Genomic DNA, 25,695 nt, shown 5'->3' with positions numbered 1-25,695 from the left:
AACTCAAGAGATTTGCCAAAAGGCAAAGAAAATGCCATTCTTCTTACTAAATCTGTTTTGCTTTAGAACATACAGTGATTGTCACACAAATATGTTATTTATGTTGCTTGTAATGGCTTTATTCCTGTTATAAGGAAAAAGTGGATTTAAATTTCTCAGTTTAAATTTCTAAAGTTGTAATTATCATTAGATATAAGCCACATGAATACAGGGGGCTCTTCATTTTTAAGAGTGTGGTAGTATCTTGAGACCGAAAAGTTTAAGAACTATTGTTCTAAACCAATCTTCTGACTTCAAAAATGGGTAACAGAGGTCGTGAAGTGACTCATCCACTGAGTTGCAATTGTGACTAGGTCTTATTTCTGCTTCTCTGGTGGCTCAGATGGTAAAGAATCTGCCTGCAGTGCAGGAGACCTGGGCTCGATCCCTGGGTTGGGAAGATCCCCTGGAGAAGGGAATGGCAACCCATTCTAGTATATTTGCCTGGAGAACCCCAAGGACAGAGGAGCCTGGTGGGCTACAGTCCATGGGGTTGCAAAGAGTCGGACATGACTAAGTGACTACACTTTCTTTCATTTTCCTATTTCTGAAAACCACTTCCAATATTTTCATTGTTTGTTTTTCCCCTACTACACACTACTACCATGACTGCCTTCAGGAGAAGGGAAGCCACTCTCCAATGAGAAGGCCGGGTGGGAGCATATTCTGGGAGGTCAACTGGGATAGGGATTTCTTACCACCTGGGAATGAGACGCCAGAGGGCCTCTTTTAGGCACTGGTGCCTGCATCTGCAGAGATGTGTGCTGAGAGCAGATGAGGCTGTGCGAGTGAAGAAAGAACCGCGCCTGCTCCCAACTTTATTCCTCTTGTCCCAGAATACAATGAACTTTCCCTTGTCTTTCCCTCCAGGGAGTTTGCACGTTGGAAAGTGAACAACCTGGCTCTGGAAAGGAAGGACTTCTTTAGTTTACCACTGCCTCTTGCCCCAGAGTTTATCCGGAACATACGCCTCCTGGGAAGGAGACCCAACCTGCAACAGGTCACCGAAAGCCTGATCAAAAAGTATGGCACTCACTTCCTACTTTCTGCCACCCTCGGAGGTAAGCAGTACCTTGATCCTACCATCCTACACTCGCTGGTTGCCAGACCATTGGAAATAGCTTTCTAACACCTATTGACTACAGCTTCAATACTTTTCCTGGATCTTTTATTCTTCCTTTTTTTTTTTTTCTTTTTTTTTAAAAAACCTAATCAGAATATTTTTAAGAAAAAGTGAATCAAGAAGCAACTGTTTACACTACACATCTAAGTGTCGGCACATCCTTTTTTTTTTAATTTTTTAAATTAATTTTATTTTATTTTTAAACTTTACATAATTGTATTAGTTTTGCCAAATATCAAAATGAATCCACCACAGGTATACATGTGTTCCCCATCATTTTTTTTTTTTTACTGGGAAATGTTCTCCTTCTGGTGCATTTGTCAACAGTGTAATCTCTTGACATCCAATTTCATTGCCAGAACATTGCTCTTTGCTTATAATCATCCTCTTGGGGAGGGGGTTGTAGCGTAAGGAGGATGGGGGACAGACGTTTACTAAGAACTTGCCAGCAGGGGGCGCTCCCAGTTTTCTTTTGACTGAGCCATCTAACCCTGAAGTTTCTCCATATCCTAATATTGGCTGTGGCTACAGTAGTATGTCCACTCAGTCATGTCCAGTGCTTTGTGACTCCATGGACTGTAGCCTGCCAAGCTCCTCTGTCCATGGCATTCTCCAGGCAAGAATACTGGAATGAGTAGCCATTTCCTCCTCCAGGGGATCTTCCCAACCCAGGAATTGAACCTGTGTCGCCTTCATGGCAGCCTAGGCGGCACTAGTGGTAAAGAACCAGCCTGCCAATGCAGGAGACATAAGAAACCTGGGTTCAATCCCTGGTGGGGAAGATCCCCTGGAGGAGGAAATGGCAACCCACTCCATTATTCTTGTCCAGGGACAGAGGAGCCTGGCTGGCTACTGTCCACAGGGTCACACAGAGTTGGACGCGACTGAAGTGACTTAGCACCCACGCACTCCTGCATTGCAGGTAGACTCTTTACCGCCTGAGCCACCAGGGAAGCCCAGACACATAGGCAAAAAAGTAAATGTTCATTAAGTTCCTGATCTCTCTGCTACCACTCTGTAGAGACTGGTAACCAGCCAAACAGATTCCAATGATTCCGGGCTGGATGGAGGCAAAGGTGGGGTGGTACAACCTCTGGCTAGGACCCAGAGCAGAATTGAGAGCTGGAAAGAGGCAGAGTTCTCTCTGTCCTGGAAAGAAGAAAGCAGGCTTTATTATAACATTTAGCTCACTGTCTTATGGACTACAAAGGAACACGCCAAGGGTTCAGGCCAGCTGCTGACATGTCGTAGGTGCTGAGCGTTTGAGGGGGAAAAGGGAGGTTGAGCTTCAAGGCTTTTGCCCTTTCTTAGGGAGCAGAAATATCCACGGTGATTCTTTATAAACAACTTGAGAGAGAGAATTTTATCTTCCCCATAGAGGTAGATTGCCTGAGACAGAGATCAATAAAGGATGTTAAATGGATAAGCTGGAGGGGCGGGGGATGAGCTTTGGGAGATTACAGAAGTGAGGAGGAGGAGGCTGGCCTCTCATGCAGTGATGTCCTTCTGCTGTGGTGCAGTTTGATGAGAGTGCTCCGAGCATGGTAGGGATGGGAAAAGGCTGTCAGCAGGGGCCACAGTAAGGCTCAGTCTGAGGGTTTCATGTTCTTACGGGTAGGGGCTTGGGGAGCTGGGGTCCTCACCAGGACACCCATGTTGTTTGCTGTAGGAGAAGAGTCCCTGACCATCTTTGTGGACAAGCGGAAACTGAGCCGGAAGTCGGAGACGGCAGGAAGTGCCTCTGTGATCGGGGGCAGTGGGAACAGCTCCGCCGTGTCCTTGGAGACCCTGCACCAGCTGGCAGCCTCCTACTTCATCGACAGAGAGAGCACCCTGCGGCGGCTGCACCACATCCAGATAGCCACGGGGGCCATCAAGGTAAGGGCCTGAGAGGTCCTGGGGGAGGCAGGCAGAGACAGGCAGGCAGAGACACCAGGCGGAAGCCTGGGTCTTTGCCAGCTCTACGTCAGCCAGGCCTGACTGAGGGTAGTGGGAAAGCAGCTTTCTGATGTGGGCACAGCCCTAAACCAGCCCTAAAGCCTGGGCAGGCGCTTCCTTCTGCAGCAAAGAGCCACATGGCATCTTCCCTAAGGCAGGCTCCCACTGAGGGAACCTCAGCGAAAGGCAACCAGGGCCACTGCTTTCCAGAGGTCACATTATAGTCGGGGAATGAACATAATAAACTTGTAAAAGTCAGCAAAGTCACTCCAGGTTATGATGTAAGGGGAAAACGGGGTCATAGGTGCAGACTTCTGAGGCGAGAGGGGCAGGGGAAGGCACTTGGGGTTTAGACTGGGGTCTGAATCCTTAGAAGCCAGCTGTGTGTAGATCTGAGGGAAGGGTGTTCAGGAGGAGGGAATGGTAAGTGCTAAGGTGCTGAGGCAGGAACCATGGTGAAACCCAGGACTGCTGTGACTCCAGAGAGGTGAGCAAGAAAGATGCTGGTGCAAGATGACGTTCAGAGGTAGGCTGGAGCCGGCTCACATGGCTGGGATAAGACTTTTAATATAAGTCAAAGCACAGTAGAAAACAAGCAGAGGAGTGATGGGATTTCATGTATATTTGAAAAGCTCAATACTTCCTATGATTTAAATAACTGTAACGTCCATCCCATGTTCTCTAGAAGATTTCTAGGACAGTTCATGTTGTATAAGGGAGGAGAAGAGTAGTGATGATACTTGGGATCACTGGAGATTCTACTTCTAAACATAGAGTGAGGCTGTTCAGAATCAGTCTTATACTCTGCTTTTATCCCACCCAAGATTCACAAGGAAGTTTTGTTCGTTCATTCATTCATTCAATAAGTATTCAAAATTTTTTAAATTTTATATTATAGTTGATTCACAATGTTGTGTTAGTTTCAGGTGTACAGCAAAGTGATTTAGTTATACACATTCATATATCTATTCTTTTTCAGATCCTTTTCCCATATAAGTTATTACAGAGTATTGAGTAGAGCTCCTTGTGCTATACAGTTGGTCCTCTTTGGCTATCTGTTTTACATACAGCAATGTGCCTATGCCAATTCAACCTTACTGAACACCTGTTATGTGTCAGGCACTCTTCTGGGTACACTGAGAATCCAAAAGTGAGTTTATTGGTAGAAAGACACAAAGTCGGGGACGAGTATAGAGGGTGATGGGAACATGGTACTTTAGGGAAGACCAGATCAGAGGTATCAGTGAAGCGAGGGCGTGAGTCACAAGGGTGTCTTGGGTGACTGCATTCAAGACAGAGCAGGGAGGGAGTGCAACTGCCCTAAGTGGGAGTGTGCTTGGTATGATCCAGGAGCACCGGTAGTGTGGCTGGAGTGGAGTCAGAGTGAAGAGGCAGATGAGGCAACAGTGGTTGCAGGGGCCAGACCATGAGGGCATTGCTGATGACAGAAGGGGGTTCCTGGAGCCCAGTGGACCCGTTACTGCACTGGCCAAGATGAACAACAGTGACTTGGATGAAGTTGGTGCAATAGTGCTGATGTGAAGCTCCCAGGTTCAGGTTATACTTGATGGTAGAGCCTATCCAGGTAAGAAACTGGAAGAAAGGAGTCAAGATTAACCACACGATTTTTGGCCTGAGTAACATGATGAACAGTGATTTCATTAACTGAGATAACACTGGGGCGAGGTGCCGATCTGAAAGAAATGAGGAATCAAGAGTTCAGTTTTAGACACACTGGATTTGACATTCCTATTAGATATCTAACAGGCGATCAGCTATACACACCAGGATTTCAAGAGAGAGGTCGATATTGGAGATGTAAGTTTGGCATGCAAATATATCCACATGTGTAGGTGGCATTTAAAACTATAGGAAAGGATGAAGTGAGATCACTTGAGGACTGAATGCTGCTGATAAACTGGACCTAGGGCTTTGGATCATGAAGTACATCAGTTTTCAGCAATGGGCCAAATGAGGAGGATTCAACAAAGGAAGCTGAGACAGAGCATAAAGGTAAGAGGAGAACCAAAGTTGGATTACAAAGCCATGTGAAGAAAGGGCTTTCCAAAAGAAGGAGCAGGCAACTTAAGCAGTCAGATTGTGAATATGACCTTCAACTTGGCAATGTGGAGGTAACTGGTAACCTAAATAAGAGTAGTTTCAGTGGCATGAAAGGTATAAAAGGCTGAGTAGAAAAGGTTCAATAGAGAGAGTGGAGTGAGCATTAGAATCGTGGAGACAGTCCTTGAAAAGTTTTGCTATAAAGGCAAATAGAAAAATAGGTGATGGCTGGAGAGTGATGTGGGATCAAGGGAGCTTGTGTTTTTGTTTTAAAAATGGGAGATATTCCAAGATATTGGTATGTTAATTACAATGACTCAGTAGAGAGGGGGGAAATCATGGTGCAGGAGAGACGGGAGATGACTGCAGAAGCAATTGAGGAGGTGAGAGAGGTGGTTACTCCAGGCAGGAGTGGCGTGGCAGGCCTCACATAGGAGCACAGACACTGCATCCCTTGTAGCACGAGGCAGTACAGAGCACACAGCACACACGCAGTGAGAGGACAGCTGTGACGGTGGGGGATACCGGTATCCTCTTCTGATTTATTCCATTTCCTTGATGAAACAAGCAAAGTCCGTGGCTAAATGGAAGAAGGAATTGCTGAGAAAAGAATGTATGAAATGGTTTTTCAGAGAGTTAAGGTTATCAATTGACTAGATAAATGGAGTGAATTGTCGAGGGGCACAAAAGGCCCATTTGAGGCCCATGGTCATAATTGTTACATGAGGCCAATCAGCAGAGTTGTGAGTTTTTTCAGCTATATTCAGCCCTTCATGTTCAGACAAGCATGAGATAGATGGAGAGTTGAATTAAACCAAGATATGTGTGTGTGTGTGTATGTGTACAAGATGAAAGGAAAAATAGGCAAGAGAGTTGAAAGTATATAGAAAGAGTGATTATAGTGATGGATCAAGGGATTTGAAACCATTAGGGGATGATAGAAAGTGAAAAGTTGACTAGGTCAAAAGATTGGAAGTCTAAATAGGTTTGATGACTTGTTACAGGGAAGAGACTAGAGGAGGTACAAGTGTGTGATGTTTAATATAGCAGTTACAGAGGGTCAGGTTCTGGGGCATGACCATAGGCATGGGAGGCCAAGATGGGGTTCACTGGAGGACAAGATGAGGAGGTGGGGAGGGCAGGGTATTAAAGGATCACCTACATGGATGCTGAAGTCATCAGGAATGATTCAGATCTGTTTGTGGTAAGAAAGATGGTGATAAGCAAGCTAAACTCTGAAAATCCTTAGTGAGGGAGAGGGAGTAACAAGAAAAATAGATTGTGATATGGAGGTGTAGTGAATGATAGTCCTGAGGGTTCTGACCTCAGAGGGGCCAGAGGTTAGAGAGGAAGGAGGACCATTGGTCCTAGAGAAGACTGTGGGGGAGACATGTCCTCAGAAGCTGCCAAGTTGTGCTTAGGACAAAAAGGTGAGGAGGACTCCTGAGAATAGATTGAGGTTATAGATGTTCTTGCCAGGACTGATCATGAGATTCAGAGGGCATGGTGGAGCATAAGTGGAGAGGAGGGGTCAGGTTGGGGGATGTCCAGGGTCTGGGGTGAGAGTCTGAGAGAGGAGGAAGACAGATGTTCAGGCAGACTTGGGGTACATTTTGGAGGCTGGTGTCTCAGCTTAAACTGATAAAAGAAGGACTGTAACAGCATGGAGTGGGTTTTACTAAGAAGACAGAGCTATGTAGAAGCCCCCTCTCCAACCCTCTAGTGGGCTGTGTTAAAGTTGAAGAAGAATTGGCCTTATCCATTCATGAAAGGTAGACCTGGATGAATAACCCCATGGTCCCATTAATGTCCCTTTCTAGCCTTTGACCTGACCAACTTTTCTCTATCATTCCTCCAGGGCCTCGTTGTCCATCTTAGATCCCTAGATCCATCACTAGAATCACTCCCTTGCATGTCATGTCTTCAGCTCACTTATTGCCTCCTCTCTGTGCTCATGGCCATTCAGAATGTCATCAACTCTTACCTGATTTTCTTGCATAATTAGTCTTCCCATCCTCATTCTCCATTCTGCTCCCTGATTCATCATCTATGCTGCTTGCATGAGTACAAATCATATCATTCCACTGCTTAAACTCCTTCAGTGGTTCCTGACTATACATGGGGTATGGCTCATCTCCCATTCAGGGAGGTAGTGTGATGCATGGGAAAGAACCCAAGAGTCTGAGCTCAGCTCATGGCAAGGCTTTGAACAACTTACCAAACTTCTCTGAGCTCCAATTAGTTCCTTCTAAAATCATTGAACAATCAGAATAATTTCTACTGTGAAGGATTTCTGGGAAGATCTAATAAGAAAATATATAGACAGCATGAGCAACTGGACCTTGAAAAGGAATAATTCTTCTGCTTAACAAGATGGGAAGGCAATTGAAGACCTACTGTGCCTGTTGTCTTCTTAGTTTTAGCTCCAAGCAATCCTTTTACACTCTTCTCAACCCTTGCTTCCCCCCCTGCGCTGGCCCCTGTCACAACCCTTCACTTACCATTTATACCATTTTCTTGTGTCTCCCTTCCCCAGCACCTGCTCTTTTTTGCTTGCAATCGTTGTCTGTTTACCTGAGTGGCTCTTCCTACCCCTTCTTTGTTTGGCTCAAAAAGGTAACTCTTTCATGAAGCCATTCCTGACTGCCAAGGTAGTTAAATGCCCCTCTTCGGTATTTCAAGCATGCCTCCTTTATAGGGATTGTCATTTGAACTGAGTGCTCATTAACAAGAGGACCTCTGAGACTCTGAGGTCCTAATGGGAGGGACTGGGTCTTAGGCATCTTTGGTTCCCAGTAGGAGTACAGAGCTTGCCACATTATGGGTCATGAGTCAAGGTTCGTTGGGTGAATGAGTCACGGACCCCACTTATCACAAACGTTGGGCTCAGTGTGTGTGCAACTGCATGTGAGCATGTTAAGTTGAAAGAAAAAGGTAGCTTGAATGTCAGGATTGTCTGCTAAGAGGATTCTGGTGAAGGATAACAGAGCTCTTAAAAACAAGACACTGGATCCAGTGTAGACCCATGGGCATAGTAAAAGGACAGTAACACTCCCAAGATGCTCTGTTTCTTGTTGTAATACATCTCTACATTTTCATCTCTACCTGCTTCACCTTCCTGCTTCTCTAGTTCAAGTTCTTTCCTCTGTTCATTCTAGACTTTCTGTATGCCACGGACTTCGGCCTGCATTTAGCTTTTTCTTGCTCTGAAGCTGGACCTGGCTGAACGTTATCTTTCTGTTTTGTCTCAGCCAGTGCCATCAGGACAAAGAGCCCTCTCTTGTTCACTGTAGCAGTCTCAGTTCCTGGTACATGCTGCTAAGTTGCTTCAGTCGTGTCCGACTCTGTGCAACCCCATAGACGGCAGCCCACCAGGCTCCGCTGTCCCTGGGATTCTCCAGGCAAGAATACTGGAGTGGGTTACCATTTCCCTCTCCAAGGGGATCTTCCCAACCCAGGCTCAAACCCGCATCTCCTGCATTGGCTGGTGGATTCTTTACCACTGAGCCACCAGGAAAGCCCATTTCCCATCATGCTGCTGCTGTTGCTGCTAAGTTGCTTCAGTCGTGTCCGACTCTGTGCGACCCCATAGACAGCAGCCCACCAGGCTCCGCTGTCCCTGGGATTCTCCAGGCAAGAACACTGGAGTGGGTTGCCATTTCCTTCTCCAATGCATGAAAGTGAAAAGTGAAAGTGAAGTCACTCAGTCGTGTCCGACTCTTAGCGACCCCATGGACTGCAGCCCACCAGGCTCTTCGGTCCATGGGATTTGCCAGGCAAGAGTACTGGAGTGGGCTGCCATTGCCTTCTCCTCCTGGTACATAGTAGGTGCTTTAGTTACTCTGAATTTCATAAGTCTCCATAATCACTGCTTAAGTTTTCCCTCACCCGGCCAGTATCATAGTTCTGAATTCCCCAGAGGAACCTGGTTCAGGATTCACCTTAGTCCAGCACAAAGACTGGGAGTTATCTCAGCCATGGCTTCCCGGACTCACCTCTTTAGCAAGGACTGTGGTGACAGTGAGAGGTGGGCAGGCACTCAAATCCTGTCTGTTATACGCCTGTAGATGCACATCCTAGAAGTAGAGTCGCTGTCCATCTTCTCCAAAGAGGGGCCACCATCCTCAGAAGCCTATTCTTGGAATTCCTGAGTCACAGGTGGGAAGATGACTTGTTCAGTTTCCACTGGGCTACTTGACCTGGAGTTATTTCTGTTTGGGAGCACCATGGGTGCTCCCCATGGGCTATATAGTTCAGAGAACCATGAAAAAAAAAAGGCATTTAGTGTCTTATTCCACCTGTCAGTATAACCCACAGTCCTTGCTAAAGGGCATACCCTAGACTAGGGAGCAAAGGGAGGTGTTGGCATCCCATCCCATGGCTCTGCTCCCTCCATATGGTTGACCTGACCATTCCATCCTGATAGTAATGGTACCCCACTGGAGACCACTTCTTTGCTTTAACACCCAGCACTTGCAAATCCAGACAGCACCCCCCCACACCCCACCCCCCCACAGTAGCACACCCTTGCGAGCTCAAACTCTGCTGCTGGTGCTGCAGCCCCTGCCACCTGCTTCCTCTACTGAAGGCTCCTTTGCAGGGGATGAGCTGGCTTCCAGCGCAGTCAGTATTCTGGGTGGAGGTAGGTGGGGGTGAGGGGGTCTGCCCACCTGCTCAACTTTGGTGAAGGAAAAACTCTCGAGTCAATCTGCCGGTTTCTTGTTTCTCTAAGCAGAGGTGCTCTTACTTTCTACCCTTTGTTAGCAACTTCTTTTCACTAACGGCAAGAAAGAGGCACCCTACCCCCTTTTGTTTATCTAACACATGCCCAAGACCCCACTGAACACCCCCTCTGGTGCAAGGTTTGCCGTGGGCAGTACGCATCTCTGTTCCAGGATGTGTCACGTTAGACTGCAGCTGTTTCTGCGCCTGTCTCCACCTCCCCACACGCAACATCGGGCTTAGGCAGCAGGGAGTGTCATACGCATACAGTTCCAGGTCTCTTCGCTGTGCTGGGTGTGTGGTGAGACAACCACTAAAGTGCCTGATGGGGCTGGCAGGCTGCCCGGTTTAATGGGAGAGGAACTTCCTCAAGTGAGAAGACAGGGACTGGGTTTCAGCCTTGATATTTACTATTCCTGTGACCTTGAGACGTTAGTTATTAAACTCCATGACCTGGATTTACCAACTATTTGACTCACCTGTACAGGACTGAGATTCAGCTGACTTAGCCATCATACAGTGGTGAGTCATCTTCATGTAGTCTGCTATGTGCCGCTCTAACCACCTTTATCCCTTCCCTGGAACCCCAGGATCTCCTCGAATAATAACCAGAGGACTGATGCACGTTGGGATCATTGCACCTCACTATGGCCCTATAGCTGACACTTCTTCTGATTAGTGAGCACACCCCTGTCCTCCCTGCTGATACACACTGTGAATAACATATGGTGAATATCACCCCTTACTCTGCTGTAGGATTGGGTGGCACCAAATGATATGGTTTACATGAAAACACTTTGCAAACTGGAAAGGGCTGAACACAGATTCATCCTATCTGTAATTCCTGGGAAGGGATAAAAGCCCAGAAGAGGGCAGGGGCGTATTTTGTAGTTGTAGCTCATGTGTGCATGCTAAGTCACTGCAGTTGTGTCCGACTCTTTGCAGACCCTATGGCCTGTGACCTTCCAGGCTCCTGTGTCCTAGAGATTCTCCAGGCAAGAATATCAAAATTGGTTGCTAGGTCCTCCTCCAGGGGATCTTCCCCATCCAGGAGTTGAACCTGTACCTCTTCTATCTCCTGCACTGGCAGGCAGGTTCTTTGTCACTAGCGCCACCTGGGAAACCCCAGTTGTGACTCACCCTCTACTTAATTGAAGACTGAGGAAGGAATTGGCGGGGAGTCTGAGAGGCTCCTGAACTGCCTGAAAAGAACCCACACACAATTTTGCATAGACCTCAGGATGGCAAGAGGGAGCTGTTCTCATAAGCATCCTTAAAGTGACTTGTCCAGATTCCTGCCTGTAGCAGCCTGGGATTCAATTTGCAGCTCTTTGAATCCCACACACTCTCAGATGTGCTTCTCTGGCCAGCCCTATCGCCACAGTTAGAAGCCCATTTTACTGGAGCTTAGCTGTGCAGCAAGCCAGCCCCCCTCCCCACCAGGTAGGATGGGAGCAGCCAGAGAGTGAAGGGCAAGGGGAGGAGAGCAGGCTCACCCGAATGAGGCTTTGCACAATCCGGCATTTATGGAAAATTGGATGTGCTAATGAACCTGAGATCCATCAGGGCTTTCTGAAGGGACGGTTTCTGTCAACAGACCAATTAGCACACAATTATTTTCTCTTTCTGAAAGCTTATCTGAGGCTCTCTTTGAGCTGCACTTTCCATTACCTCTGCTGGCCCTCTTTATAATCCACCAAAGCTGTCTGCCTCTTCTACAGGGAGAGACACAGGGTTTCCTGGACCAACCTGCCAGGGACTCTGGGACTTTCATCACTCCGCAGGTTCAGGGGTCCTTGGCTCATCCTGCTTGTCAAGTCAGTGCTCAGGCACCATCTGCAAGAGGACCCTCTACAGCTCCCCTCCTGCTTCCCACCTCCTTGCTTCTCTGGGAGGTCAGAGGTGGCTCAGGGCAGAGGAGCCATGGAAAGGGCAGTGACTCTGGGATCTGGTAAAATCTGAGTGAGCCTTCCTCACTTGTGGAGATCTGGCTTGAATCATTCCCTCTAACAAGAAATGAACAGGGGGATCGCAGTTTCTATCTGTTCCTTGTTCCCATCCTTGTGCTGCAATTAACAAAGTAGAGCTACACACATCCTTTCAATGACTCACCTAATTGATTATTCTCTTTAGAACTGATCTTCGGAAATGGGCAAGTAAAGGTCAGAAAATTGCATGGGAGCCGGCCCTAGAATGTTGAACAAGATGGTGGTGGGGTTGGGGAGGGGGCAGATGAATCAGTGGTAGGGAGGGAGGGACAGGGTGGAATGAAAGAGTGGAAAGTTGCTGTGCTCTGTTCACCCCCTTGGGAGTTGTCCTACTTCTGCATAAGGCATGTAGCTTTCTCCCTGCATGGACCCAATGCTGGGAGTGGGTGGGTAGAAAAGCCAGTGCAGAACTCAGTGGCAGTGTGGTGGCCAGCTTACCTGGAGGCGGGGACAGGCAAACCTCCCAAATACCACACACCCCCATCCCACTCTGTCTTTCAGCCCACTCCATTCCAAGAGAGACAGGCTTCCCCGAATAGCTGGGCTAGTCCTTGGCCACAGCTCCTATAGGAATTTTTGCACCATATAGATAAAGAAAGCTTTACCTTGAAATAATCCTGGTTCTGCCTTCCCACTGCAGTAGCCAGTCGCCAACTCACTCAATACAGAGACATTATTCAGCACCAAGTGCCCACCTGTGGAGGGAGGGAGGCTCATGTGTAACACTGGGATTATGTCAGTATAAACATGTTTCCACTTGTCTGTAAACTCCTTATGGTTGTGACTGGCTCACTGTGAGTTTTGGATTCTCCTGGAATATTTCATAAATGAATAAATGAGTGAAAGAAAGAATGAGTGAGTCAAATGAACCGTAGCCCTGCAGCTGACTGTGTGACCTTGAAGAAATCACTTAACCTATCTGGTCTTGATTTCCTCATCTGTAATCATAATATCTAAAGTCTTCTGATACAATGCACAAATTAGATGACTCGTGAGAACCTACTATATAGCAGGGAACTCTATACAATGCTCTGCGGTGACTTAAATGGGAAAAGAAATCCAAAAAAGAGGGGATATGGGTATATTTATAGCAGATTCACTTTGCTGTACAGTAGAAATTAACACAACACTGTGAAGCAAATATATTCCAATAAAAAATAAAAGAAGTCTATACAATTTGTCTTATGCCTTGTTCACCTTCTGCAGAGAGGGTAGATCACTAAAATGTTTTGGATGAGCTGGTCTGTTGACACTTGTTTTTTAGAGTGATGTCATCTACATGCATTTAACTCCATTTTCAGCAGCCCTTTGATATGCCCTCAAAGGAGACACTGGGGCCAGGAACTGAAGTCTGAGGATTCAGAAGTCAAAATCCTGTCTCATCTACTCAATAGTGCTGAGTCTTTGGGCCCAGTATCTTCCTAAACCTTGTATCTTTCCCTGAAACATGATAGTAGTGCAATCTGTCTCAGAGTTAGTGTGAAGGTTAAATGGGACGATCTTGGAGGATGAGCCTGGGAACTGTAGAGGGGTTTCCTGCCTCTGTCATGGCCTTGATCCTATTCCCCATCCAGGCTGGGTCTTGCTGCTTTTCATGCCCAGGATCTATTGCTTGCCCTGTAGTCTTTCTCTTCCAATTCTCCTCTTCGCTCTTATCCTTTAAGACCAATTTATGGATCACCTCCTCCATGAAGCCTTTTCCTACTACTTTAAGCAACAACGTTTTTTTCCCTTCTCTCTCTTCACTGTATTAGTATCACACCATCTCTCATTTACTGTGTTCCAAATGTAGTTTTCAGGACTAACTGTACTAAATTCTCTTTAATGATGTCACTTACACTTTGGAATTCACTGTGATAACTGGCAGAGTGGCAGACACATTACATCTCACACTATCAAGCCCATATGTTGTAGATCATGCCGCCCCTTCTTTTTCTGAGAGTACTTCCCCTCCATTCTCTTCCTGTCCATGTTTTACTCATCTTGAAGGAACAACTCAGTTGCTCTCTCCTCTGAAACTCCTTCCCTTGCTTAGAACTGCACTTTCCTCAGGGCTCATTATGACACGTTGCCTCTTCCCCACCTGGAGGTGTATCAATCAGTTGGGTATGTACCTGTCTTCCCATAGGTTGTAACCTCCTGGAGGATACACAATATAACCTGTACATCTTTGTGTCTACCTCTCTACCCCTCAAAGCCTGAAACATATTACTCACACACACTCTAATTTATTGAGTACGTATTAGGTGCCAGCCACTGCGTTAATTGCGGTTGACAACCTCATGAGCAAAATAACTATGAGTTTACCTCTGTGGAGCCTTTCATGTGTGGAGGACTCAGGCTTTAAATACTTGCAGAAAAGGATGAAAAACTCCAAGTCATCTGCTTGCTGCAGAGCAGAGGTGCCTGGAGCTAGGCGAGAAGGTCAGAGGTATCAGAGCCGACTTCCTTGAAGAACTCTGAGAAAGGCACTCTATGAATGTTTGATAAATTGCAGGGAATTGAACAGTGGCTGCCCAATAAATACCAGTTGATTGGTTGATTGATTGTTGGCAGAGTCTCCAGAGATCCTGAAAAGAAAGGGCCTCAGGTCCCCATCAGTCTTATTACATAATTATTTCAGTGCATTTAAAGCTCCCCATTTTTCATCTTATACTTTAAACATCAGGGAAAAACTGATAGTCCAACTTTATAATATTTTAACATGACTCTGTGGTGTTTTGGAATATTACATAGCTATAAGAGATTATGTATATTTAATATACTTATTAAAATATGCAGTAAGCCCACGGCTGATTTTCTCTAAGGACGTCTCAGTGCCGAGGTGGAACTTAAATGTTTAATATTAATAATAATACTCATAACTCATATTTCTCTAGTGTGTTTCATCTTTGGGATCCCTAAAGCCTGTGAGCACCACATCAAGTGGCTACAGCTGGGCTGGCCAGTGGGCTGACAGCATCTGTATCTGGCCTCCGGTCTTCCTCTGGGGGAGGAGATGGGGGAACTCCAGTGTGGAGGCTCAGCTTCCTCTTCCTACACTGAGTTTCTTTTTTTCAGACACAAAGTCCCCCTGGCTTCTCTGAAAGGCTTGCACTTCTGGACAGCTGCTGCTGCCAGCCCTACACCACTGATATTCCCCGTCTCAGAACAAGGGGAAAAGTGGCTTCATGCTCCCAGGGTAGGATGAGCCATGTCCTTCCTTGGGCCAGTCCAGGACAGGACACAGACCCTGAGAATGGCTGACCGGAAGAGAGCAGGGCAAAGGGAAAGCCTTGGCTTGTTGTCTAAACCCGCCCTTCCTTCTCTAGGTCACGGAGACCAGAACTGGCCCCCTGGGCTGCAGCAACTACGACAACCTGGACTCAGTCAGCTCTGTTCTGGTACAGAGTCCAGAGAACAAGGTGCAGCTGCTCGGTAAGGTACCCTGTGGTGATTTTCACACTTTCCATAGCTGGTTAAAAAAAAGAAAAAGTTTAGATCACCCAAAGGAAAAGGTCCCATCTGCCCCATTTGGCTAAACCCTTCCAAAGACAAGAACTACCCCTAGTTCATTCTGAAGGAGATCAGCCCTGGGATTTCTTTGGAAGGAATGATGCTAAAGCTGAAACTCCAGTACTTTGGTTACCTCATGCAAAGAGTTGACTCATTGGAAAAGACTCTGATGCTGGGAGGGATTGGGGGCAGGAGGAGAAGGGGACGACAGAGGATGAGATGGCTGGATGGCATCACTGACTCAATGGACGTGAGTCTGAGTGAACTCCAGGAGTTGGTGATGGACAGGGAGGCCTGGCGTGCTGCGATTCATGGGGTCGCAAAGAGTCGGACACGACTGAGTGACTGAACTGAACTGAACCCCTAGTTCTGGGACCTGTAATTAACAACTTCCCATCACTCTTTGGAGAAAACTTCTGGTTTTCATGGTTTACTTTACACCTCAATCATTGCTCAAACCACTTGACACCTGAATCCTCCTACCTCCCAGTCCTGCCCAAGATCTCTGTCACTATGCTACTGTAAGAGCACACCCATCCTTCTATGCCTTGATCTAGCTGGGCAATCTCCCTTGTTGTCCAAAGAACCCTCTGCTTTATCCTAAGGACACAGTGGGGAACAGCTGGTCTTTGCAGAGTGATCATGGGACATCGTCTCTAGCTCAACTAAGAGCTGCACAAAACGTGGGGCTACTGGTTATCCTGAGAATGGTCCCTACCTTTTGTTACTAGTCTGCATCCTTCCATGGGAGATCAAAGCCAGGAGAAGAGTTTGAAAGAAATGGGAGCCTCAACCGGGGACAGAACAAGCAGAAACAGAAAGGCAAAAGGAACAGGAATGACACTAGGTCTGGAGGCTGGGAGATAAGGGGATGCACTCAGGTGTCCCCCAGGCATCCCAGGGGCAGAGCTATGTAGATGGAGTCAGAGCTGTTTGGCAGTGGGGAACATTCATTCTTCTTAAGGCCTAATGGAATTGAACTCTGTTTAAGATATGATTGTCTTGGTATTATAAAATCAATAGCCCTCACCCAGGATCTACGATGACAAATTCCAGCCAACCTAAGTCAGATGCAACCCCTGAATGCTTTAGGCATCAAGAAACATAATAAAAAGGAGGAAAAGCCTCCTTTCTTAAAAGCCTCACAATGCAATTAGCATCCCTCTTCTCCTAGGTCCCTGGGTGGACTGGGTTTGTGTCTGGAAATTAGCGATGAGTGAAGTTCAGAGTGTCTGGTGGTTCATTTGGAATAGTTTATGCCATTTAATTTTATAGCCCATCACTCATGCAGACATTGCTCAGGGCACTTATTTTATAGCAATGGGAAATGTTATGGGGAGGAGGAGGGAGCTAATGGGGGAGGTGAGAGGAAAGGGCTTGGAGAGGGGTGAGTGTGGGAAGCAAGCACGTGTGGACAGGGTACATGGGGAGGGCTGCCCAAGTGCCACTGCAGGGACATCGTCAGGAAAGAGAAACGTAGGAGCAGTTCTGAACAGGAGTAGATCTCAAACAAGAGCAACAAACATCTACTACAGCTGCAATTCTAAGTTTTATTTTAAGGTCTGCTGACACCAGGATACATCCTTTGGACTCTGATTTCCTGCCAAGGTCAAGGGTGTGACGATAAAGAGCCGGCAGATATTTGATGAAAGGGGAGCCCATCCCATCCAGAAGTCCTCTTGTCCCTCACTCTCCTGGCACAGTGTCTCCTAGGGTCCCTATTCAGGGAGCCTCCTGTCGGTCTTACCTCGAACATGGCTAGCTTGCATCCCAAGGCATGCCTGTGATTCATTCACCTCTTCATAGGCTTCCAACAGCCACCACGTCTAGCTAGAAGCCAACTAGGAGTCTATCCTGCTGCTGATAAACCAATGTCCACCACTCCAGCGGTGCTAGTGTTAAAGAACCCGCCTGCCAATCAGGAGACACAAGAGACATGGTTTCAATCTCTGGATTGGGAGAAGGGCATGGCAACCCACTCCAGTATTCATGCCTGAGAAATCCTATGAACAGAGGGGCCTGGTGGGCTACAGTCCTTAGGATTGCAAAGAGTCAGACATGACTGAAGTGACTTTGCAAGCAGGCACCACAGATGGGTAGGAAAACTGAATCTTGGAGTAACTGAGTGGATTATATTCAAGACCAGAGGCAGCTAATTAGAAAGGAGCTGAGCATTTATATCTAACTTGGGGCATCTACCACCACCTTGCTTTCATATCTCATCAAGAGTGAAAGCCTGAGATGGGCAGCCAGTCTGACACCCCTTGGGTAGGACCCAAGGGGACAAGGGCACAGTCTGACACCAAGTGGCTTTACTAGCACTGTGACTTGGGCAGACCACTGTGCTCATGAGGATTGGACTTCCTCACCTATAAGAGCCTCGGTATGACCACAAGTGTTACCTGCAGTCATATATGGGAAGTATTACTTGGTGTCATACCTGGCCACTACATACCCACAACACCTGTCTGTACCTCCTAAGCAGGGCAGCCTCTTTGGTCTTCAGGATTAAGGTGGGAGGCCCAGGAGGGTCAGCATTTAGTAATACCCTAGGAGGCCCGCTGCTCATCTCAGAGAAGTTAGGGATAGAATGGCCCTTGGAAGCAGAGCAAAAAGTCCAACAAGCCTTGATGTTTTTCCCCCATGAGGACTCTAAGCTCTTCCTTTATCTGAAACACCGTTGCATTTCTATCCTAGAAATGCTGACGTGTAGCCAAGAAGCCCATTCATTTGATAGGCATGTTCTCAATTTGGCTGATGTGGGGGTTCAACCAAGCCTTGAGCTTTGACGTACCCCATCTGTCACAGGGGTAGCAGTAACCCTCTGTCCCAACCAGCTTAGCAGGATCGGGCCTGGGGTGCCCATCGTTGGACCCAGGATGTACAAGTCAGCAGAACTCCAGCCAGGGACTCTGCAGCCTCGGGTGTGGGAAGACGAGTACCCACGGGTCCCGCCCGGCAGTTTTCCCTGATCCATCTTTTCCTTAGGCCTGCAGGTGCTGCTGCCCGAGTACCTGCGTGAGCGCTTTGTGGCCGCTGCACTCAGCTACATTACTTGCAGCTCCGAGGGCGAGCTCATCTGCAAGGGGAATGACTGTTGGTGCAAGTGCAGCCCCACCTTCCCAGAATGCAACTGTCCTGACGCCGACATCCAGGCCATGGAGGACAGCCTGCTGCAGATCCAGGACTCCTGGGCGACTCACAACCGGCAGTTCGAGGAGTCAGGTGAGCAGTGGGTTGGCACAGATTTCCTCCCTGTGAATGGGAGGAGGCCATGAGGTACTCCACGGGACACTCAGCTTGGTTCCTGACTCAGCCACGTCACTGGCCTGTGACCTCTAGCAGGTTATATCACCACCCCAAGTCTCAGTCGCTTTCTTTTGTTGTATATGCAAATAGACCTAATACCTACCAAAGAGATGCATTTCAAGCTAAGGTAAATATAATCAAGGCCATAAACCTCATCTATCTTGTTTGCCACAGAGTCCACCATCCCTGCACGTCAGGTGCACGGTGAATATTGGTTGAATGAGTGAGGTGCATAGCATGTGTCTAGAGTCACTAGTTCATGCTGGTGACTGCTTACTTAGCGCAAGCATAACTGGTATCAGTGTCACCTTGAGACTTAGAGGACTGGGTTTTGAGTTTTTATTCTGTGTTACAGATTGAATGTCTGTGTCTCTGCCCCCAATTCATATGTTGAAAATCTAATGCCCAAGGTGATGGTATTAGGAGGTGGGGACCTGGGAAAGTGATTAGGTCATGAGAGCAGAATCCTCATGAATGGGACTGGCACTCTCATATAAAAGGAGTCCCAGAGAGATCCCTTACCTCTTCCACCATGTGAGGATCCAGCAGGAATTCAGCCATTTTCAGCCCAGGAGAGGACCTTCACCAGAACCTGGCCACAGCCTCTTGACCTTAGACTTCCAGCCCCTGGAAATGTATTTTGGTTGTTTATAAGCCATCCATTCTGTTGTATTTTGCTGTAACATCTTGGGCAGACCTAATACTCTATTACTGACCCTTTGTATGACTGGTTTAGCCATGCAGCCACTCAGTGCCTCCATTTCTTCATCTGTAAATGTAGGAAAATGATAGCAATCGGTGGATGGAAGACTCATATGGAACAATGTGGATGAAATTATAAAGAACTCTGCATGATATACATTTCACTACTACATGAATAATAGTTATGTCTCAGAAAACAATATTGGATAAAACAAGGCAAATGAAAAAGGCTATGTGTTACATATGTATATTTATGTAATACTTATATATAATACTATAATACATTATTAACATAATGCATATTTAGTACTATTTACTTGATGTTTAAAAACATACTAGCCAATACTTAATATTTTCATGGATAAATGTATTCATAGAAAGTGTTAAAAAATATATGATAACGATAAAGAAAACATTCAAGAGAGTAGTTACATCTAGATAAAGACAGAGGGGAAGTTTAGGGCCTTCAAGTATATTTGCTTTGCCCATTTCTTCAAAAAAAATCTGAATTCAATATAGCAAGATGGCAAGATCTAGGTGGTGGACTTGTGGGAGTTTATTTTGATATTCTCTGTGCCGTTTTGTATACTTAAGTGTTTTATAAGAAGAATTATGCATATCCTAGTTGTTAATGTCATTACTAGGTGTGATTTTTCCAGTCATCTGGGTGGGGGATGAAGAACCAGGGGCTGGAGAAATCAGAATCAGAGTGGAGGACCCGGGCACTGCCAGCTCAAGTCTTAGACAAGGTATTCAGTAGCTGAGGAGAGTAGCAACCCTGGCTGCACTGGACCGGGGTGGTGGCATTGGGATGGTAGTATGGGAAGGTAGTTCAGACGGTAGTGGGATGCTCGAGTATGGAGGCAAGGACTATGGGCTCTCAGCACTGAGTTACTGCTAATGAGTGAAGGAGGGCTATTCGGACTGCTATCAGGAGACCTGATGGCTGCAGGTCCTAAGTGAAAGCAGATTTGTGGACAGAGATCTGAGCATGACTTCAGAAAACACATTGTTCCCAGGAAGCTCTGAGGAGAACTCAGACCTGTAGAAGGAACTAAGAACCAGAAAGCACTCTGCTTCTGGACTAACTTCAAAAAAGTATGGGTATCTAGCCAAGGTGCGTGTGTTCGTCGCTCAGTCACATCCAACTCTTTGAAACCCCACAGACTGTAGCCCGACAGGCTCCTCTGTCCATGGGATTCTCCAGGCAGGAATACTGGATGGCTTGCCATTCCCTTCTCCAGAGGATCTTCCCCACCCAGGGACTGAACCCTGGTCTCCTGCATTACACGCAGATTCTTTACTGTTTGAGCTACAGGAAGTCCTTAATCTGGTCAAGGGGTGAATCTCAAAAGAGAGGAAGGATGTGCTAGAGTCAGAGAGAAGGATGTTGGGGGGAGAGGCTGGTCTCAGGAACTGAAAGCCTTCTAAGACTTCTGAGGTGGGTATTCTGTCTTCTGTGCCCACATTTGCCAGTCTTGCCCACCCTCACCTTAACCAGCTTCCCTAAGGGGGCTGTGGTGTGATCCAAGAAGGTTGTGCATAATTTATAAGGAGGTATTAATGGCAAAAGAGATGCGTCCCAAGGTCACTGGCCACATGGGTGGTGACAGAGATGTTTTTTGAAATTCAGAAGTATATTAGGGTAGAGGGGAAAGAATCCTGGAGCCTTATCTTATGGTATGTCAATCATAAACAGCTTTCTCAGTAAAGCTGTTTAAAAAGAAAGAAATCAAAAGTCCTGGGAGAATGGTGTGAAGCCTCCTGCCTCATACAGTGATGGATGGGCAAGCTGGGTCTTGGGGGTAGAGGGGGCTCTTGCCCACCCAGGGTCTGAAGGGCACCCCCTCAGCTCAGCCCATGTGTCCTTACCACAGAGGAATTCCAGGCCCTGCTGAAGCGGCTGCCGGATGACAGATTCCTGAACTCCACAGCCATCTCCCAGTTCTGGGCGGTGGACACCAGCCTTCAGCACCGCTACCAGCAGCTGGGAGCCAGCTTGCGAATGCTGTTCAAGAAGACCCATCGCATCATCCGCCGGCTCTTCAACCTCTGCAAGCGCTGTCACCGGCAGCCCCGCTTCCGTCTGCCCAAGGAGAGGTGAGCACCCCTGTGTCTGAGCCAGAGCCACGCCACCCACGAAAGTGGCTGAGGCCCTGGAGGGCCCCTGTCCAATACGGCAGAGCTGGGCTTGCGGACGCACATGTGGCCTTTCAGAGGCTCCCGTTATCTTGACCTACTTGCGCTTCAGTCTCAATTATGAGATGTGTCTGAAGTGAAAAAAAAAGAGAAGCTAATTTTACTTTTATATAAATTATAGTCGATTCGAATGTTACTCTAATAATACTCTAATTCTCACTCACTCATTTCCATTTTAATAAGTCTTTGAGGAAAGGAAAGAGTGGAGTTAAAGCTCACACACTGATTATGTATGATGAGAAACACACACAATAGATCATTTCCAACAGCAACTCTGCTCTGAGTCACAGGAGCGAAGGGAGCTGTGTCCTTAGGAACAGAGGGGGCTGGGTCATCACTGGCCTTCAAGCATCCATCACTCATTCACACATGCATTCAACAAGCCTTTGTTGAGTCTACCTTATATGGCCTAAGATTAAGCAGTGAGAGCATTTGTTAATTGGAAAGATATAATAAATATATAGGAACATCAAAGCTAGAAAATTATTACTATGCAGCAGCTACTTAATTTCATGTTGCGTGCTCAGTTGCTTCAGTTGTATTCAACTCTTGTGACCCCATGCACTGTAGCCCGCCAGGCTCCTCTGTTCATGGGGATTCTCCAGACAAGACTACTGGAGTGGGTTGTCATGCCCTCCTCCAGGGGATCTTGCCAACCCAGGTATTGAAGCAGCATCTCTTATGTCTCTTGCATTGGCAGGCAGGTTCTTTACCACTAGCTCCACCTGGGAAGCTCAAATTCATGTTGGTAGAACATAAATCGAAGACATGTCCTAATAATAGCAAAGGTCCAAGAGAAAAGCCATCTGGGAGAAGGACGTCTTGACCAGATTGTCCAGGAGGAGAGGAAAGTGGGCTGGTGCTTGTGAGCCAGAGCCTTCCAGGAGAGGGTGCTGCCCTCACAGGAACCCAGAGGTGCACCTCTAACTGAGGCCCAGGTGACAAGGGACACATGAGTGGAGAGGACAGACCAGCAAGGGCTTTTGAGAAAGGTTTCCGCCCCCCCCCCTCCAAGTAATAGTTAAGAAATGCTTACCAGGCACCAGGAACAGTCCTAGTTTCTGAAGATGTGTTGGTGAAGAATGTAGTTCCCTGCTCTAGTGGCATTTGCAGGGGAGCCATCTCTGAACAAGTCAATGGTAAACAAACACAATCCATTTTGATACTGATCATGGCTGTGGATCACATCAAAGCAGCGTGATATGACAAAGAGGGGCTGGGTGGTGCTTTTGAGGGGAGTCATGGAAGACCTCTTTGAGGAGGTATCATAAGAACTGAAATGAGGGAGCCAACCATAGAGAAGTCCTGTCCTTGACCGGAGAGTTCTAGAAAGGACAGATCTGGATTGTGAAGAGGGATCGAGGTGGGCACATTATTGGGAAGTTTGGAGAGCCAGTTGTTGGAAGATCTTACGTAAGAGGCTGAAAACTAGATTGGATATGGAAGACATTGAGCTCTTCTGCAGGCTTTTGAATGAGGGAATGAGGTGGTACTTGGGAGGGATGAGTGCAAATTTGATGTCAGACCTTTCTGATGCTGATCCATCAGATACCCAGCTCCAGGCTGTGCTGGTCATCCCAAAGTGGTACAGTAGGGTTTCCCTCATTCAGAGAACCTGGGGCTCTTATCTTCCTCATCAACTTCCCTATTAGGCAGCCTCCTGGCACCCTCAGGGAAGCAGCAGTGTGTGGCTTCCTATGACTCTTGTTTCATTTCTGTCTCCCCTCCCACAGGTCCTTGCCCTACTGGTGGAACCGTATCCAGTCCCTCCTCTACTGTGGGGAGAGCACCTTCCCTGGAACCTTCCTGGAACAGAGCCACAGCTGCACCTGCCCCTACGACCAGTCTTCCTGCCAGGGCCCCATCCCCTGTGCCTTGGGCGAAGGGCCCGCCTGTGCCCACTGTGCCCCAGACAACAGTACCCGCTGCGGGAGCTGCAACCCGGGCTACGTGCTTGCCCAGGGGTTGTGCCGCCCCGAGGTAGCCGAGTCCCTGGAGAACTTTCTGGGGCTGGAGACAGACCTGCAGGACCTAGAGCTGAAGTACCTGCTGCAGAAGCGGGACAGCCGCATCGAGGTGCACTCCATCTTCATCAGCAACGACATGCGTCTGGGCAGCTGGTTCGACCCCTCCTGGAGGAAGCGCATGCTGCTCACCCTCAAGAGCAACAAGTACAAGCCTGGGCTGGTGCACGTGATGCTGGCCCTGTCCCTGCAGATCTGCCTCACCAAGAACAGCACCCTGGAGCCTGTCATGGCCATCTACGTCAACCCCTTCGGGGGCAGCCACTCTGAGAGCTGGTTCATGCCCGTGAGTGAGGGCAACTTCCCTGACTGGGAGAGGACTAACGTGGACGCAGCCGCCCAGTGCCAAAATTGGACTATCACCTTGGGCAACAGGTGGAAGACCTTCTTTGAGACGGTCCACGTTTATCTACGGAGCCGAATCAAGTCCCTGGATGACAACTCCAACGAGACAATCTACTACGAGCCCCTGGAGATGACCGATCCCTCCAAGAACTTGGGCTATATGAAAATCAACACCTTGCAGGTCTTTGGTTACAGCCTGCCCTTTGACCCAGATGCCATCCGGGACTTAATTCTCCAGTTAGACTACCCATACACGCAAGGTTCCCAGGACTCCGCCCTCTTGCAGCTCATTGAGCTTAGGGACCGGGTCAACCAGCTTTCTCCACCTGGCAAGGTCCGGCTTGACCTTTTCTCCTGCTTGCTCCGGCATCGGCTCAAGCTGGCCAACAACGAGGTGGGCAGGATCCAGTCTTCTCTGAGGGCTTTCAACTCCAAGCTGCCAAACCCTGTGGAATATGAGACTGGCAAACTCTGTAGCTAATGGGGGACCCACTCCAGCACTGGGCAGGGAAGGGACCCATGAATCCAGGGTGTGGAGTTCATCCAAGCCCTGATCTTAGTGCCAACAGGGTGCTCCCTGAAGACTGTCAGAACCCAGCAGATGGGACCTCGGGGCTTGGACTGAAGCAGGCAGGAGAGAGAGAAGCAACCACTGCACACATGCACAACACACGTGCCCACACACACACACACGCGCACCAGGAGGCGGCCACTCAGCAGCCCTGAAGCTGTAAAGTCGGTGCTTTCTCAAATGAATGCAGTTGAAGGAGAGGAGCCAAGGGAGAGATTCAGTGAAAGAACCAGCCAAACCCAAAAACACACAAATCCTTGAAAGTGATTCTTATCATTTAAGAGAACAACACAGAACAACAGGAGGGGTAGGAACACCACCTCCCCCTCCGTGGAGTCACTTTTGTATTCTTTTTAACCAGATTTCTTAAAATGGCGCTGTTTCGTGATTTCCCCACGTTGGTTCTTATTCTTTTGTATGCTGCCTCCACTGAGCTCTCCAGACACGGACTGCCCCTCAAGCTGGCTCCCTTGGGAAACAAGCGACAGCCCCCCCGCCCACAGAGGACCGCTCAGGGCAGGCAGGCAGCCGTGTTTCCCACCCGCTCCCTTAGCTCCTCTGCTTCCTCGACCTCCCCAGTTTCAGGGCCTGGCTGCCTCCATGTTCTGCTCATGGTCCAGTCAGAGCGCCTCTTCCAACAGCATCTGTTCTGTCCAAGAAAGCAGCTCTGTCAAGTTAGAGACCATGTATAGGGAAATGTTTTTCTTTTTTTTAAGAAAAAAGAAAAAAACAACAAAAATATTTATTTTGTGATTGTTTTTCTTGTCAATCAGCTCCAGCAACATGAACATATGAGGTAAAACTGATCTGGTTTAATACATATATTTTTTAAAAAGACCTTTTTTTAGGGGAAAAATGAGAGCGAAAAGAAGAAAAGGATAGTTTCCTGGGCTGCTTGGATTTTTAAAAATTGCTCTGTGTGTGACATGTGGGTGTCCCATGGATGGAGGATATTGCTGTGTAGGAGGCTGGGTGATTAGTGAACACACAAGTGAAGACATGTCTGGCTTGACTGTGTGTGTGAGAGAGAGACAGGTTGAGATGGACATTCGATAAAGAATGGAGTGAGGCAGAACTCTTCCAGAGAATTATCGGCTCATCCCACACCTTTTATCCCAGGTGTGAGGGCTGACACAGGTCCTAGAACCAAGACCTCCTACTATCCAGAGAAGAGTATGA

The 25,695-nt window shown here is 47.6% G+C and overlaps 1 protein-coding gene across 4 annotated transcripts in view; it reads left to right on the top strand.

Annotated features, from left to right (window-relative positions):
* BRINP2 (BMP/retinoic acid inducible neural specific 2) overlaps positions 1-25,257 on the top strand; it is a 143,308-nt gene extending 118,051 nt beyond the window's left edge. For all 4 annotated transcript variants that reach the window (XM_086342414.1, XM_086342415.1, XM_086342413.1 and 1 more), the window contains 6 exons: positions 910-1,100; positions 2,832-3,040; positions 15,183-15,288; positions 18,355-18,591; positions 21,255-21,477; positions 23,310-25,257. In XM_086342414.1, the coding sequence (XP_086198540.1) occupies positions 910-1,100; positions 2,832-3,040; positions 15,183-15,288; positions 18,355-18,591; positions 21,255-21,477; positions 23,310-24,426 (2,083 nt within the window). In that variant the 3' untranslated portion in view covers positions 24,427-25,257. The remainder of the gene's footprint in view (positions 1-909; positions 1,101-2,831; positions 3,041-15,182; positions 15,289-18,354; positions 18,592-21,254; positions 21,478-23,309) is intronic.
* The last annotated feature ends 438 nt before the right edge of the window (positions 25,258-25,695 follow it).

Source organism: Bos grunniens, chromosome 16 (assembly GCF_055505025.1).
Source record: "Bos grunniens cultivar Pamir isolate PY7600 chromosome 16, Bosgru_T2T1.0, whole genome shotgun sequence".
NCBI lineage: Eukaryota > Metazoa > Chordata > Mammalia > Artiodactyla > Bovidae > Bos > Bos grunniens.
The sequence above is the reverse complement of the archived record's forward strand: the minus strand, read 5'-3'. Positions and strand labels throughout refer to the sequence as shown.